General features: G+C 28.7%; 1 protein-coding gene across 4 annotated transcripts in view; it reads right to left on the bottom strand.

Annotated features, from left to right (window-relative positions):
* Nucleotides 1–1122: 1122 nt before the first annotated feature.
* Nucleotides 1123–19067, bottom strand: part of LOC142324514 (uncharacterized) — a 249134-nt gene continuing 231189 nt past the window's right edge. For 2 of the 4 annotated variants that reach the window (XM_075365342.1, XM_075365343.1), the window contains exon 3: nt 1123–2786. In XM_075365342.1, the coding sequence (XP_075221457.1) occupies nt 1929–2786 (858 nt within the window). In that variant the 3' untranslated portion in view covers nt 1123–1928. Of the gene's footprint in view, nt 2787–17995; nt 18079–19067 lie in introns of all 4 variants that reach the window. The other 2 variants (XM_075365341.1, XM_075365339.1) reach the window with 2 other exon arrangements.

Here is a 19067-nt window from a genome sequence, read left to right as displayed (position 1 = left end):
AAAGAGAAATCTCAAAGGTAATCATTACACCAGTGATGATGAGGTGAAGGGAGCTGTGGCCACTTAGATCCGAGAAAGACTGCCAGAATGTTTCAGTGACAGAATGCAAAAACTAGTCGCATGTTGGGAAAAGTATATCAGTGTAAACAGAGATTATATTTTTTTATTTCATTCCAACATCTCTTTTCATTCCCATTCTATGGATATATGTGCAAAATTTATCAGCCGAGCCTTGTAAAATTTCTCTTTCATTTTCATTTGAATCGTAGGGTCATTGAATTTTTCAGTGCATTGATAAATTTAACATATTTTCTGATTATATAGTTTGTGTTACTTCTAAATCTTCTACATTTCTCTGTTTTGTGATCAACAGTTAAGTTTACAGTAATTGCCATGTTGAACAAAAATTGTCATACATAATTATCAGTAACTTGCTGACCTTACTGATAAAAAATTAACAGGAGTTTTTAGGTGAACTCTGTCTTAAGTCTTTAAAAGGAACTAAATCAATCATAACTCTTCCATTTTAAATATAAAGTGATGTGTAGTTCCAATACAAATTGTTTATATTCAACTGTGTAATATTTTATTGTGAATAAAGATGTTTTGTAATTTTTAACATTGATTCTAATGTTTTTGCACATTTTGCCTTTTTAAGAGATATTGTGACTCAAGATTTTATTAAAATCTTCATTGATTTTAATTACCTTTTTCAGAATCATTACTCTTTCAAATAGTATCAGGTTGCTGTTTTTCCATATGTTTTTCAGTTTGAAAACTGTGAAGTACATATTTTGTATATTAAAACGTGAACAAATTTGGCAGATGAAGAACATAACTTTGATACAGTGATGACTTAGAAATTATGTTTATATATATATATATATATATTTATATGCTTTTTCTATTTAAAATATCAGAAAAAAATATCTTAGTAACAATTCAAAGAATTGTAGCCTTAATTCTCGTGTTTAGGAATTTTAAGTATAATTTTGGTAGAAAATGAATAGAATTTTTGTATTTCAGATGTTTCAATAAAGAATACATTAGTGTTCTTTAATGGTTATGTTGATAAGTTATAGCATTTTTAAAATCAGATATAGACAACTTTTTAATACAAGAATTTATAAGGTGTATTTATGCAGGGTTTTTTAATTTGAAAATTTGTATTTTTCTATAATTTGTTTCATTAAATTATCGTATTTAGATATGCATTATATTTTATACTTGTTTCTTTAAGTGAATTTGAAATCTGCTTTATTGACATAAATTAAAATGATTTAATTTATTTCCTATTAATTTTGCAAATATAAATAATAATAAATTTATTGATAAATTGGTATCTGTAAATAATTTAATAATTATTCTATAAATAATAGTGATGAACTAATGAAGATTGTTGTATTATGCTAACATTTTTTTATAAATTTATGTTTTTATAGTAAAAAAGAAAGCTGGAATAATTTTTTTTTAGTAAAATATTTGGTAACTACATATTTTACCAACAATAATTAATATTACACACACACCCACACACACACACCCACACACACACACCCACACACACACACACACACACACACATTACTTATATAAAGATACACTTACGTATATAAAGATATTCACATGAATAGATAAATTAGTTTATATTTTCTTTTCTGGTTTTTTTGGTTTGTTTTATTTAATGTCCTTTTCTTTAAAAAAAAATTAATTTTATGTTTATGATTTTATTCAATTTTTTTTCAATTATTTGCTGATTTATTCTTCATTGAAAAAATAAATAGATAAGTAATTTTTCTCTTTCTTTGCTTTAGAAATATGATTTTTTTTTAGAGATACATGATTTATTATGTATCCCTAAACAAGTTCATTTTGCTGCTAGATCAACAAAAAGAAAAATTTTTTATAAAATTAATTTTTGATTTTTTTCAACTTAAGGCTAGAAGTGGTTCGTATAGTTCTTTGGGTGATATTGTTGATTTAGTTGTTTTCTTTTCTTCTTTCTTTTGTAATGTTTGTTTGTATTTTTCAAGTTTCTTTTTTGTTTTGGATAATTTACTATTTGGTGTTTCAGTTGTTGAATCGATTAGTTGTAACTGTTCAATTATATTGTGAGGTATCGATTGTTGTCTTGAACCCATTGACCCTACTTGATTGGTTTCTGTATCGGCATTTGTTGCATTTCTGTTAACATAAACAACATAATAGTGTGAATAAGAGGATTTTGTTGGTGTACTAATATCAGCAAAGTCACGGAAATTTGCGAAAAAATCATCTCCTTGCCTAAATGGTGGAGGTGGATTTCTACGATAATATGCTGGTCTTCCATGCCCATTATTTCCATGGTAATAAGATGAGTAAAGGTCATCATTTAACAGATCGTCTCTTTCTTCGGCGTAGTATGTTCCTCCTCGAATTACACCAAAGTTACCTGAACCTAAAACATTAGTGTTACTTTCAGATTCAGCTACAGCCTGTGGATATGATAAATCCCTAAATCCTCCCGGAAATGTTGGTCGTTGACTGTAAGCTGATTCTTGGTTGTAGTAAGGTGGTCTTGAATGTCCTAATGGAGGTGGGGCTGAAAATAATGGTGTAAATGATGGGAAGAAGTGTTGGGCATCTGAATATGCATCTTCATCATCTTCTTTGATTTCAGTTTCATCAGTTAACATATCATCATCAGGTTCAGCTTCATCTTTATTTTGATTTGATCTTTTTAATCTGATGTCTTTGTCACGATTATTTCCATCACCCTGAAGTTTTTCTTCAGATTCATTTAGCTCCTGAAACAATATTCATGTCATAATTTATGTAAAGCAAGATAAAAAATGTATTTTTCACATCAAAGATTCATTAAAAAAATTTTAATTTACATAAGCTACATTTTGATAAACAGAGGAATAAATAAAACAATGCCAGATGCAGATTACATTCTAAAATCAGACTTAATATTAAATGAAAAAAAAAATGTAAACGTATTGTTAAAAATAAAGAGTTAAAACTGCAGGGCATTACATGTTCTTTGTAAAGTAAAACATGAGATTAAAAAAAAACTTGCACAACTTTTCACATTTAGTCATAAAAATAGCGAGTGATTTATAAACTTTGAAATAAATTTGAAGTAAAAGTGTTAAAAATCTGGTACTGAAATAAAATGTATATTTAAATACAGTCAAGGAGTAGTAGTAAGTAGCATATATATGAGTCTGTTTATTTGATACAGTGAAAATACATTTTTTCTTTGTATCACATTTAAATTAGTCTAACCTTGATCTTACACTAATCAAGGTGATTAGTGTAATCATCCTGACCCTGTAGGAGAAGACATCCTCTGCCACCCCCTCCGTTCAGAGCCCATATGGGCTTTACCGGAGGTCATCTTCGAAACCTTGGCTTTTGACATACCTGCCAGTCCACCTCGGCCAGGATACCCAATGCAAATGTCACAAGTGAGATTCCCATCGGTGTACTAATTAATGAACTCAAAAAAATCTCACACAGCTCACCGAGTATTAAGCAAGACTGAAAATACCTGACTAACAAAGGAATTGAACTACCTACCTGTAGAAGGCAAAAGTGAGTTCAACACACAACACGAAACATAAAAATATTACATGGAACAATAACAACAGTAACACTGAAACGAAACAAAACAAGGACAAGAACAACAAAAACATAATTTATAAAACAAAACATCAGAATAAAATCCAAGCAGAGCTCTAGATCCCCTCAGCATCTTTTCCTTTGCTAAGTATACTACAAAACTCTTCACTATTACCATTCAGCCTGGCTCCTCCAGTTTACAGGAGATCCAATGCTGATCCGATAAGATCAAGCCAACGGATGGTCTCCATATGCATTAACTTGTATTTCAAGCACTCATAAAGAACATGGTAGGTGTTATCCATACTGATTTGTCCATACTGGATAACGGAATTGTCCATACTGAGGACACACCCCAGAATATACCACATATTTATTAGGGTGTACCTGTGAGGCGTCCCGCAAACCAACAACATTTGGAGAGAGATCATGCATATAACTCCCACCATCTGACCTGCCACAAGGCATTGCCATGTTGTTCAGTTTCTTGAACTTTATCCGAAGTCAACTCACCAGACTTCTTAGCAACATACTGCTGCTGCTTCTCAGATACAATCAAGTCTGTCAGTTACACATGGAATCACCAAGATTGCCTCCCTTGAAATAGTAAGGTAACCACCTGTTACCATTAACAATATTAGGTGTTGAGCCCTTAATAATATGTCCCGATAACTTTTATATTTTAGCCTGTCTGCCCAAACTGGCGCTGCGTATAGCATAATAGCCTCGCACACGCATACAGGATGCTCATGATCTTAAAGTTAAGATCCCAATCAGGATTAATCACATGTCGAATATCGAAGAAGGTATTGCAGGCCCTTTCTGCGATGTATTGAAGGTGCTTCTTAAATTGCAGTTTCTCATCAAGAAACACCTTGAGGTACCTTTGAACCTGAACATACTTTATATACTGGCCTGCCATCGAAACACAGACACGCCAACTCACTGCCAAACGGCCTTTGAGGAGCATCATCATGGTCTTTCCCGGACTAAATGTCATCTTGTGTTGACCCCACAGCTCAAGCTACAAGCCCGAGTGGCTCAGAGCTCAACCTCCCTCCGCAAGCTTCCTTTGACCAGCAGGAGCCCATCGTCAGCATAAGCCACGATGCAACACCCGCTAGGCAACCTCAGCCGCAGGAGAAAATCAAACTCCACCATCCACAACAATGGACCCAAAACGCTGTCCTGGCGACAACCCTCAGACAGCATTTTCCCAACATCACGGAGCAGCACATTCTGATGACTGAAGTAACTTTGCATAACTTGCAATTCACTTACAGTACATTTTCTTCTTTGGAAGTGGTAAATAATAGAAGGCCACTATAGATTATTGAATGCTCTAGAAATGTCCAGGAAAATCCCGAGAACTGGTTGTTACCACGCTCATCACACAGAATATGGCATCCTACCCTTTCCGGGATGAAACCCGTACTGATTCCCCATCAACAATCTTTACGAGGTTAACGTCTCATTTATACACAGATACAGAACCTTTTCAAAGACTTCGCCAATTATCAGAAGTAACGTCAGAGGCCTATACGACGAACTAACAGTGGGATCCTTGTCGCCAGCTTTAAACAACAATTTCACAATCCCCTTCTTCCACACACAGGGAAGTATCCTCCAAACAACAATTTATTAAATACACGTGTGACAACTCTCACACTCATCCCAACCAAACGAACAAGAAGCTCCGCCGTTATTCCATCAAAGCCTGGGACCTTACCCTACCTAAATTACATCTTACTTCTTGGCTAAGATCAAAGTTTAGTATTAGTGTAATCACTAATGTAATGTGATGTCACACTAATGTAATGTGATGTTAATTAATAATTGACATCTTTGTTTATGAAAGCCAACTGTTATTCACTTGTCACAATATCTTCAGAATTATCAATCTTAAGAGGCTTGAAATTTGGCAAACAGATCCTCTAAATAGATACTGAATACTTTAAGAAAGCTTTTTGAAAAGTTAACTCACCATTTTTAAAAGTATTAAGATATTAAAAAGGGCTTAAACCCCTAAAGAGGGGATTAAGTTCATAATGAACCGGTTTTATTGGGTCAATGGTTAAAAGATTTATATCAAATTTGGTAAAGATCTTCTTTTGAGCAGTTGTTATAAAAGTAACTCACACAGCCCATTAGACATTCTGACTGTGACTTTTTTTATTATTCTTACTAAGATTGATCTCAGATTTTAATCAAAATCTATCATAACATTTTTCTGGTTTTTTTTTTGTAGAACAAAGGATCCTTTTTTTTTAAATAAGGAAGCACATCGAGTCAGAATTAAATGTAAAATAATAAAATGCAACAAAGCACAGATTTAAAAAAAAATTATTAAGTGTACAATTATATAAGAACAGTACATCACTTACCCACAAAAATTATATTAATTAGTAGTTTAATTTTATATTCCTAAATATTAAAAGCATAATTTAGGTTTTATGTAGTGCTGCTTTTGTTTCAATATATGATATTTTTTTAATAAATGGATATTAAAAAGTGTTACAATTAATAAGAAACAATTTTAAATTTGTGTTATCAAAGAAGATAAGTGTAGGAAAGTAACTAATGTATTAAAAATTATTTAAAATCTTGCATCTGTTAAATTTAAATATTGTTAAAAATGTCACTTGTATAATTTTAAACATTTATTTATAAAATATAAAAAGAGAAAATGCCTCAGTATTTATCTGGAAGGATCAATGAAAATCTTCTTCCAAGTAACATCAGAAAATATAAAATGTATAAATAAAAAAGCGAAAAGGTTACATTTATGTCGACTGATTTATTCCAACTCAATTTAAACATTAATTGTATGGAATTATAGTGATACAACTAATGAGGAAACTTAGGTATCTGTTTTAACTGAAAAATATTTGACACAGATTAAGATTTCTTTTGTAGGACCTTTTGTTCACCTTCTCTATAGCAATTGCATAGCGGAATTCAAGTTATACCATTATAAGTACTTCCGTACTAGCTAGATTTTACAACAATGCTAACACTCTCTTCCATAAGTGCCTTGTCTTGGCAAGTCTGCTATACATTTGTTTAGATTCTACGTTGGATTTGAAAACTAATGAATCATTTTATACTGATGGTGGTTATAGGTTAACAATGATTAATTGTATTTTTTATTCATAGATAGGGCTTCAATGGATTCATTTGTAGTAACATGTTCTTATGCAAGAATGAGTAGACAAATGTTTGTGTATTGATTTATTTGTGTAAGTTATATTATGCAAGTTAAAATAATTAAAATGTATAATAACTTATTATGTTTATGTGATTGTAGAGAAAATAATTAATTTGTTTAGTGGAAAGTATATGATTGATGAATTCAGAGAATTTCTGTTTTAAAAATGAAAGCTGTTGTATGTGTTCAGTAAAGAAGACCACACCTATGTAGAATTATGTTTACAAATTCCTTGTAGGAGTATCATTTGAATTTATTATACTACCTTATTTTATTAATTTGCATATTAGTGCTGAATTCTTATATATTTTATTGTTATATGTAGGAAATACATTTGTTACCTGGCAATAATAATTATCTGTCATTTATTACTAAAATTGAGTAATCTGTATGTTAAGGTACAAGTCCCCAGTTTTAATGTAAATGATAGTATTTTAAAATAGGCAGACATTTTAAAGAAATAAAACTTTCATAAAATATGTATTAATTGTTAAAAAACCAATGAATTTTATGTTAATGTATCAGGATTATCTGCCCAAAAAGCAGTAGTACTACTGGAGATTATTTTAATTATGACTATACTCTTTAAAAATCAGATTTATATAATATTTTGTTATCAAAATATATTTCTTTCCATGATTCACAACAATGGTAATGTACACTACACTGCTGTAAGATTTATAGTGAATAAAATAATTTTTGTTGTTAATAATTGCATCATCAGAATTTTATGATAGTGTAGCATGAAAACTGTTTGTAAAACTTGTTTTAGACTGTTTATAGCCACTGTTATGAGAATTGCTGATTAATAATTAATTAAATTCTGATCTGAGCTCATTGTGATCATAGTTTTCTTTCTATACAAAATATCATTTTCATCAGCACCCATATGAAAATTCCATTATTGTAACAGCCTTCATATTTTAAGTATTACTTAAAATACAAAATATAAATATTTACATATTTAATTTAAAAGTTAAAATTAAATATGTATGGATAATTAAAAATGTAATTACTAGTGAATAAATTAGAAAAAATATTTAATATTAAATAATCTTGCTGTCTTTTAAGAAGCATTTTTTCTAATAAATTTAAAATTTTAAATATACTAAATATTTTTTGATAATATAATTAATTAACTTGCTGTAGGTCAGAACAGCCTTCCACAAAGAACTACTTGGTGCATTTTTACCTGAGTTTATTCTTGGAAAATTAAATAAGTAACACCAATTTGAGACAGTCTGTTTATGACGATTGTTTCTTTTCATTTCTCACATCCTATTCTTTATTGAATTGTGTCAAACTCCACTTTAGCTTCATCTGTGCATCTTCTACTATCCAGTGATTAGCTATATATTTATTGTGGCTTTGTGGGGGGTCTTGATTCTTTTTCTTATTATGGGGTTCTATAAAAGGTAAGTTAGTGGCTGAAGTTCCCAATGGAAATCCAGGGTTCTCATTCTTAAGTCTATATTACTTTAATTTATTAAATACTCTTTCTACTGCTGGAATTTTATCTTGTGTCATTTTATATGCTTCTTTGAAAAGTGTGAAGTTAAAAGGCTGCTGCTTACTATCATGTGTACGGGATCGTTACTTTACAACTTTTAACAGCAGTTAAAAGTTGTTTTTCATATTAATGTGGTAAAATAGTCTGTAATATACCTAAAATGTTGTTACAGGATAAAAAATATTAACTTTTAAAAATAAGTTGACCAAAAGAATGCGATTTTGTTAATTAAAGTAGAATCATTAACCAGCCAATTGGTCAGCAATTAATAAGAAAGTGGAGTAAGGTTATTAAAATCAGTTTGGCTAGAAATGGATCAAACCATTTTGAGAATAGAACTGCATATACAGAACATTTTGTTAATTTTTTTTACCACTTCAAGTTTATGTTCATGAAATGCAATTTGAGCAACTGGCTTCATTCCTAGTAGAAAAGAATTGTTTGTTAAGAAATGTTTGTAAAATTTCAACTTTGAAGCAAATTTTTACAAATACATTAATAAGATTTCATTTTGTTTAGAGACATGCTTTTATTTTCATTGGGGCCATTTGAAACAATGTGGTTTTTCATTTATTCGCTAAAAGCACATTTTAATTCAAAGTATATAAGTAATGTTTAATTCAAAGTATCAACATTGAAATGTAATATAAAATCATCTGATGGAGTAATTCATCTATATGTAGTATCTAACACATGGAAATATTTCAAGGTGTATCTCAATTATTTAAATAGCTCTGATTATATTCCTCATGAATAAAGAAAGTTTTGAAACAGGCCAATTAATTAATTTTGTTTTGATATTGAGATTTATCTCAATATCAATAATAATTTCAATATTTAGATATTGAGCATTATCAATGTACTCTGTAGACTTAACCATAGGGTTTGGGTAGTGTAGTTGCTTTTCATCCATAAAGTTCGAACTCTGACGCCAGTGATACATTTTCATATGCCAAAAAATTCATCCCTCATCCAAAAACAGAAAATTTGAATTGTGTTAATAATAAATTATTTTGATCTAAAGCATGATCAGTTTGAAAAATGGAATTAATCTGTAAATAGAAAAATATGCCCCATTTTGACAATGATGAAAAACTATTCTTAAATTTTGGTAGCACATTGTGAAATAGTTGGAAGCATAATTTATTAAAATTCTGATAAGGGAATTTGCAAAAGATTTAAATGAGTGTACTACCAGGTCTACTTCAAAGTTTTAGGTATTTAAAAATTAAAACCAGTTGCCAACTCAATTTATTTGTTAAATGCCCTTCTGCTGTCTATTCTATTCATTGTAGATAAAGTAGTGGTAAAAAAAAAAAAAAAACCTTGACAAATGTGAAGTGGATGAAGTTATACGGTTGAAGGTTTTGGTTGCATAAAGACATACCAGTTTCACAGTCCATTTATGGTTGTGGTTGTGATATTAATGTAAAGAACTGTGAAAATTTTTTCATTATGAATATATACATAATGAAAGGAAACTCTCAACTGAAGCTGATTAAAATTACATTTGTTCATAATATTGAACAAATCAAGCCTGATAATTGTGTTTTATGATTTAACTTTAAGATTAAATTTATTTATATTTTGAGAAAAGTTTGGAGATTAGTCTAAAACAATAATAGGGAATGCTTACAAAGAGAGTAGTTTTGCATTAAATGCGCATTCATATTTCATGTCACAAGTAGTCTTCAGCTGAGCAGTTCATGTGAAAGATTTTTGAACATTCCCTGTACAGTCAGATTTGGTGTCAAATGACTTCAATCTGTTCTTCATAATGAAGGTTTGAGTGGTTACCAAGTTTTTTGAAACCACTGAGATCATGGATGAGGCTAATAATTGGCTGGGTATTCTGATTATGGTGTTTTTTAACAGTAGTCTATAAACACAGGTGTTGTGGTATGATAAGTGGCCTAATAAATGGGTGGTAAATGTGGATAAGTAATTTTGCTATATATGTAACTTCATACATAAGATAGAATTTTTTTACTTTTTAATCATCACAGACACTGTTAGAACACCTATTTATTTATCATTAAACACTTAAAATTTTTATTTGATGGGTAATTTTTCTGTCAACTGCATTAACTCACATGTGTTATAATAAAAATTATTTTGTACAAAATTAAAAAAAAATTGTTATAAGTTAAAAATTTGTATTTATTCTTCAGAAATAAATTACATTAATAACATAAATCGGTTTAACATTTAAGTAGCATTTATCATAAAAGTGCATTTTTGCTTCTTGAGTATAAAAATTTGTATTTATGAATGATATGTTATTTTAATTACGGTTAGTTAAAGTGGTGTATTTTAACAATTTTATAAAATTTGTTTAAGATTTATAGAGCAATACTAGCAATCTAAAATTTATTATGTCAGTGTAATTATTTTCAATGTGTGATTTCAGCTGTACATAACTTATTAAAAAAGTATATTTAGGACTTTTATTATAAACTTTTGATTGGATTGCGATTAGATGTGTAATTTGACAACTTTGTATCGTCCAATTTCTGTAACTGATTTTTTGTTTGTTTTGATGTTAATATGCATGGTTTTTCATGAAAATTGAATTGTGGACCAATTAAATGAGCTGTTAGCAAATTGACCACTTTAACAGGCTTGCCAGTTAAATCTTTATTCTTCTTATCTTATTATGAAATTTTGTTACAGGTTTGTTATTTAAATTGTTGAATTATCTCTGTGTTTGTCTACATGTCTACTTGCAAACTGATTGTGATAGTAACTATTGTTACAATTTTTCAGTATTTGTAGTATTATAAATCTAGGAATTTATTTCTTCAATTTGCATCTCATCTTGGTGAGAAAAAGTTTTAAGTAATTTATATAATATAATAATAAGATTACGCTGTCCTTTTTGAATTTTCAAATAAATTGGTTTTCTTATTTTTTATCACTATTTACATCAGGGATTATGCCAAAGATTTTGTTTTAGGGGGTACAGTTTAAAAATAAAGATTCCATTGTTGTATAAAGAATATACATTTCCTGGTACTTTTGGCCATTGGTTTGTTGTGTTTTCCCTTCATTCATGCTTGTAGAAAAAAGAGTTACTTCTTAATCAGTTCTTCTGTTTTTTTTTTTTTTGTGGAGGCTTATCATATATTTATGTATAGTGAGCGTAATGGGTAGAGAACCTTCCAGAAAGAAAAGAGAGAAAATAAAGAATGAAGAGATGACAAGGCATTCTTTCTAAAAAAAAGGACTTGTAGAAGGTGCAGACAATGAAAATTATTATACTTGAACAATCAAAAGGACAGGTTCAGTACTGGTATTCAGATCAAGTGTTATAAATATTGCTGGGAACCAGCAAATCTATTAATTCTGGTTAAAATTTAACTGAAAAAAATAAACACGATTTTGTTAATATTTAACTATATTTATTAAGTTAAATTTGTTACAACAATTGCAAATTCGGTTCAGTTTGTGATAAAAGAGATAACAGTGAGTGGGAGCATTAAGAATAAGTTTTTGGTAACAAACAAGCGAAAAGTGCATCTTGAGTATTTTTTTATGGTCAGTGATTGAAAACAAGAAGCTGTTTGATGAGGTATTTCTGAAGTAGGAGTGAAAGTGGCAATATTCTATTCATTTACAAAGTGTAGGATAGTTCTTATGTATAACAGTAAAAATGAATACCACTTGCATAAAGTGAATTTTAGATTTTTTGCTTGTTATCTTATTATTAACTCGATATTAGTTATTATAAAGTGTATAGTAAATCACAATTGTGCTTTGGAATTTATAATTTAACTGTTTGTTATTAAATTAATTTTGTATTTGATTTGAATTGCTATTTTGTATAAATTATAAAACTGTATTATTTATCTATTTATAAGTAATAAACTGTATTTGTAAGATTTTTTTCATGTGCTATCTCTCAACATCCTTGTCAGACTGTGAACATGTGGCAATATATATACTTCATTTTATAAAGGTGTATGTATAAACTATAGTAATGTACATTACAAAACTGCATATTAGGTATGCTGTATTAACTGACTACCACCCGCATTTATTACACATTGGATTGTATTCAGCATTTGTAGCCTATTGCAATATATTTATTAAAACATAATTTCTTATTTATTTATTGTGCAAATTTAGCATGAATATATTTCATGATGACTTATTGTTATAAAAAATACAGGAATTGTGTTTTAATTAACTGCTGCAATCTAGTTAATTGTTAGATTTAAATAAATACATTAACTTTTAATTAATGAGTGTTTTTACTAATTTGTTAATCATTAAAAGAAAGAAAGTGTTATTGGGATCTTATTCTACTTCACATTAATATCTTATCTTTTAAACCGTAATTCCTATTGCAACAATATGAATCAAGAAGAAAAAAATGTTAAATGTAAATTAAAATAGTTGTGGTACTAATGATGACATAGTGAAAGTAGAAGTGGCAATGCTAACTAGGCTATTGTTTTAAATTAATGAAAAAATCTACAAAGCTATGATACTGTTTAGTTTTGTTTGGTTTCTTTTCTGTAATGTTACGCTTGAATAAATATGCACTTTTTAATTTTATCATCCTGTTTCAACTTTATGACAACATAACTTTTCTTAGCCTTCGTTCTACTGAAGAGCCATACATTGTACTGTTATATTACTATTGCAGTTAGTTCTATACCAGAGTGACATGATGTGAGATGATTTTAAACTGTGGAACTATTTTTGTACACTTATAAATAAGTATTAACAATTTGTATATATATATTCTTTTTTTGTTTTTGAAAAGTGAAAATTTTTAGTAAGTGGATTATGTTGTTATATATTTCACTTTCAACAATAAATCCTTTTTCTTCTTAGAAACCAATTAATTGTATACTATGTTATAATACTCTACGTCTGAATTTCACATGGTAATAAAACCATATACATAATAATAAATGATATACCCACATTGATGGTCTTTTTTACAACAACCTTTATCGTCATTAATTAATTAGCCGTAGACAGAAAAATTATACATGGAATGTTTAAAACTGTAATTGTTAAGAGTCCATAGGTACCACTGCTGATTTTGTGCTGGAAAAAATATTATTGAAGTGCTTTATCAAGTGGTAATTTTCAAGTAGTTTCTTATAGCAGTTAATAGCGATAACTTAATGGGCATTGCTAGTGATTATATTTATTATTGAAGTTAGATCATTTTACCATTAAGGTTAAATTTATCTATTTAATTATAATCTTTAATATTTAAATACTAATTTACGATCAGTTTGTTTATTTGCTTGTTAAGTTTAAATATAGATAAATAATATAATTAAATTAAGTAAAAAGACAGTACAGTTCAATAGAAAAAAAAATTATAACAAACTAAAGTAAGTTTTGATTTATTTACATAATAATTTTTTGTTATATTTAAAAATTATTTATGATGTGATAACTGATTGCATTATATTTGCATAACATCTTAGCATTATATAATTTAATCTGATTAATTTTAAGATATTCAGAAAAATAAATAATACTAAAATTATGTCACAAGAAATCTGGTAGAACAGGAAATTTTTAAAATTATTAACCTAGTTGGAATTCTTTTAGTGACATCATAATTATATGAAATTACATTCTTCTATCTTGTTATTTTTATAAAATTTATTTTTAAATTTTAATTATAATTTTATATTTACTAATAAACTATTTTTTACCAATGTCAGAAAAATCTATTTATAGTTTTATTTTAATGGTTTATGACTTGCAGTCTTTTAAATTAGATTCATAAACTTTATATTACCTGATTTTTTATGTATTTTATTTTGGTATTTAAGGTGAAGTATTAACATAATTTATACCTTTATTTTTTATAATATACAGTTCATGCTATTATACTTTCCAAATAATACCGTTTGTTTCAAAATAAATATCAGGGTTTTGAAGTTATATAATATTTATTAAGTTTTACTTACATTGATAAATTATACATGAATTGAAAGAGCAACTCAAACAGTTTTTCCTGTAAGTATTCAATGTGAGCATCATTTATTACGTGGTATACATCCAGCCAATAGGAGAGTTCATCCCAAACTTTAATCAGCAAGTCTGGAATAATGGATGTGACAGCTGCTTCAATCTTGTGTCTCAAGTCAGGTAGGTCAGCTGGTAATGGTGGCACATACACTTGATCCTTTATAAACCCTCAAAGAAAAAAATTGCACAGGGTCAGATTGGACAAACATGGAGGCCACGACAAACAAGCCCTGTCATTTGGTCCCTGGAGACCAATCCAGCAGTCAGGAAGACCTTCATTCAACCAATAATGTATGACGTTATGCCGGTGAGGAGGTAGACCATTTTGTTATGAAATAAAGTTCTATGGTTTGTATTGCAGTTGAGGAAAGAGCCATAGTTGTAGCATATCAAGGTAGTTCATTCCAGACACACTTGCTTCTGCGAAAAAGAATAGTGAACTTGCCATCAGGATACAGCACAAAAAAATTTAGTTTTCGGGAGTTGTTCAGAATGCAATATTTTGTGAGGATTTTCTGATCCCCAGAAATGCACATTATGGTTGTTTACTTTTCCTTTAAAATGAAAGGTTGATTCGTCACAATAGGGAACAATGAAGAAAGTCATTGTCATGGTACATCATTTCATTTGCGAAGCTAGCACGCAAACCATAATTTGTAGACTTTAGATATAAAAAGTCATTAGATGTATAATAGAATAAGGAAATATGAAATATTCTGTTTCCTACAATTAAATAGAATTTCTTCATTATTTATTTATAAAGCAATAATCATTTGTAGGCAGATTTAAAAAAAAAAAGTTGAATAGAATTATTTTAACATTGTCAATTTAGTTATTTGAAGAAATAGAACTAATAAATTGACTGAGTCACAGAGCAACTTTATTTGAATTATATTATCTTATGTAGGGCCTAAGTGCTTAGAAAAATTATCGCATTTTTATCTCTGATGGTAGAAATATTTTTATAAAAAAAGTAAAGCAATTTTTAATTGAAAAATATATTGAAGAATTACCAGGAACAACTACCAACCAGACTACAAAGTTACAGATCACATGGTAGAGGAGATAGAAGAGACCACTATGTAGATGGGTGCCAGAACAGGCTTTGTAGTCTGAGTAAATAAAAATATAAATGTTATATTATGGTGTTTTTTACATGGAAAAATTGTGTTAAAAACATGGTTTTCCCAAACTGTGTTAGGAGAAGAATACTCTACCTCTCCAATCTAAAGGAAATAAGGTAGTTGTAGATTTAGGAGATTACAAGGTTAGATTTAAGTTTAACTTTTACTTGACTCTGTACATAGCACAGTTACCACAGGATGGTAATAAAATAATTCCAGTTTCTTCTGTGCCATCTTACTTAATCTATCATATGTACTTGATACGATGTGTGTGGTTTTTTCTTACAAAATGTTCAACCAATATGAAATAAAAGCAATTATTAGTTAATATTTTTTCTTGCTGACATATTTAGCCTGTGATATTATATAACAATGTTTTCATTTTGTTCAGTGAATTTAATGTTGGCAATCATGCGAATCCAAATACGATTCACAGTGGTTTGTTCCAAATAACGATAATCAGTTCATTTCTTGAATTGTGCAACCTCTTTTGCCATCAAGTTTTCCTCAAAAGTTAGTGATATTTTTTGATCGAGAAACTACATTATTTTATTAATTAATCTTTAGTTGATTTTCAAGAATTTCTTTTTATAAAATTTATGCTGTCAGGAAAAAGTTATTTTCATTAAATATTTTTGCATTATGACAGATTATAATTTTACTGGATCTCTGATCTATCTAGCTTAATATTTTCTTTATTTATTTTTTATCTAATTAATATTATAAATACTTTCTTTTTTTTTTTTAATTTTTGCAATGAATTTATTGTCATTTGTTTTATTATTATTAAACTTTTTTTATTATGAAATTATTACTTCATGATTTGTACTTTTATATCTTTGTTAAGAAAACAAGCAAAGAAATGTTCTGTATACCTTCAATAAATATACAAACGATGTAATAATTTTAATATGTGATGTTTGTGTAATTGTCTTTTTTCTAATTCTAGAATGATATGTATGTAGGCTTTATTAAAGGATAATGATTTCTGTGGAACTAATTAAAATATTAATGAGTTATTTTATAAGAAAAGAATTTTCTATTTGTAAATATTATTTTTTAGTGTCTAAGGATATTTAATGTCTTTATACATCAAATGCCTATTCTATATCCACATCATATATTCCTGTATTTCTATTATTCACGTAATCAAAGTATTGCATTCCCAATCCAGTTCTAGAATTGTACAAAGACAACAATCAACTTGTCTTCCACAATATTGTTGTACATAAAAAAAAATCACTCAATTTAGCATATAATAATAACATTTGAACTAGATGTGTAAGCTTCCAGGAATGGAAAACAATCTCCGAATTCATTCCGTAGTAAAGCAATAAAGCCGATTTTATTAAATTATGACTTGTTCTGATGGATGCTGATTTGTCTTCAGTTTAGAATAATTCTGTTAAATATATTTAAAGGTATAGAAAAGTCTTTACAAGTTGAACATAACTACATCATTTTAGTAGTAATATTATCATGGTATTGACTGCATAATTATCACAATCTGTAACTTGTTACAAACACTTAGGGCCTACTCAGTGACCGGTCTAATGTAGAGGACTAGATTTGGAAAACACATGGCTTGGCTACAGATATGCATACAAAATCTGAACAGATTAGCAATTTTTACAGATTATCATGAGCAATTTTTAGCCTCCAGTAATGTGGAAATAACATCAAAACATTTATTATGTTAGATAGTTGACCTTTGGACTCATGGAGGTAGAGGTGATCCATATCATTCAAAACAGGGAAGAAAGATGCATGTTTTAAACTTAGATTAAGCTCTGCTCTGCCTGGTCCATCTTGTGTTTCAGATTGACTTTGCAGACAGCGGCCATCTAGCTTGTACTGTTACTGAGTAGACCTTGGTTGGTTAATTTTTGGTTCCAGGATGGATCAAGTTTTTGTAGTCGTTGCTTTTTTCAAAAGTGTTATATACTCTTTCATGTGATGAATTTTTGGAGATAAGTGATCTTAGCAGAATTATTGTTGGCTAATACAAAGCCTGTTGTAGGCCCCAAACCAAGTCTGTTCCTGATAAATTTTGTTTTTTTTAGCGTTGAGTCCTATTAGAGGTGTTTTATGTATCCCCTAAGCAAATTTGCCAAGGTTGTATTTGACTTTGTTTAGATGCTGGAAATGTTCCTTTCTTCACAATGACGTGTTGGTAGGAAGAGGATACCCTATGCCTTTCCAAGATGAAAATTGATATCAAATTCATTAAGTTTGGGGCTACAGGTGATTACATTCAATATTTCAGTTATTAGAATTTTCTAATTTAAAAGTATGTGATATAAGGATAAAATTATGTTAGTGAAGCCATGATTAATTAAACTGTTTCTTCAGTTCAGTGAAGTTATCACCAGCTTCTATTACTTCCCATATAACTTACCCAATGACAATGTACTTAGTGATGGCAAGGTTAGATGATGTGTACACTGTAGACTTGTAAGAACAATTGAACTGGTTGCTGGTGTATTAAAAAAGGCTCGTTGTTTGATATCTACAAAAAATTAAGATATGTTAAACAAATACCTGCAGTGGTGGTAACCTTGGTCTTGCAATTGCCACTGTATATTCAGGATGAGGTTGGTACTCTTCTGTTGTTAAGGGGACGGCTGAAAGCAGAAAAATAAACATCATGTAATTTACTATCAGTACTGAATAGAAGTAATTTTTTAATGCTGAAATAAGTAAATAAGTAAGAGTAATTGTTTTTTACATCAGATACAAATGAGATTCAAACAAAGCAAGTTTATTCAAAATGTCCCAAGGTTTATTATTATGCCCTTTCAAACTGTTGTTATTAGTATAGAATTATATTACTTTTAAATGAAAAGATACAGAGAACATAGTTTCAGGGGTTAATTTTTCACTTAAACTATATTTACTTAACAATATTTCTAAGGGTGTCAGATTTTATTTATTACCTAAAAGGAAAAATCTCATTCAAAATTTAAAAAGAACTTTTTTTTAAAATTAGTTCACATTTTGTTTTAATTCTTGCCCTTCAGAAAATTTTTACCAAATTGATTTACATAGATCAAATCACAAAAAAAAATATTCTCGCAAGTCAAAATTAGAAACCAGTTTGAAATTTTCATAACATTTCTGTAAAAATTGTTTATAATCTGTTTTGATTTAATAATTACATTTAAAATTGTTCACTAAATTGTATATATGATAGTTAATCATATGAAAAAATTATGCTAACAAAATCTTCTGCTATAAAAATAAAAAACTGATCTGGACACCACATCAGAGTGCTTGTATGACTATTAAATTACATATATACATTTAAAAAAAATGAAATTACATAGAATTTTATTTCATTAATAACATATTGAATTCTAATTTAAAATAATTTTTTTTTACAATCATAAGTTCATAATTATTAATAATTGAAACATGAACTTTGTTTATACAATTAACATTATTACTATTGGTATACATTAATTGTAAATAATTAACTTTTAACATCATTTTATATATATGTTTATGATGAATTAAGTAGGATGATGAAGTGCATCGAATGAATACTGCAATAGAACGTTACTCGACGAGAGAAGAAGACCCAAGGAAAGAATAAAAATATTAAGAAAGATGA

The sequence above is a fragment of the Lycorma delicatula genome, chromosome 5 (assembly GCF_047948215.1).
Source record: "Lycorma delicatula isolate Av1 chromosome 5, ASM4794821v1, whole genome shotgun sequence".
In the NCBI taxonomy this organism is placed as follows: domain Eukaryota; kingdom Metazoa; phylum Arthropoda; class Insecta; order Hemiptera; family Fulgoridae; genus Lycorma; species Lycorma delicatula.
This window is presented reverse-complemented; position numbering and strand designations above follow the sequence as displayed.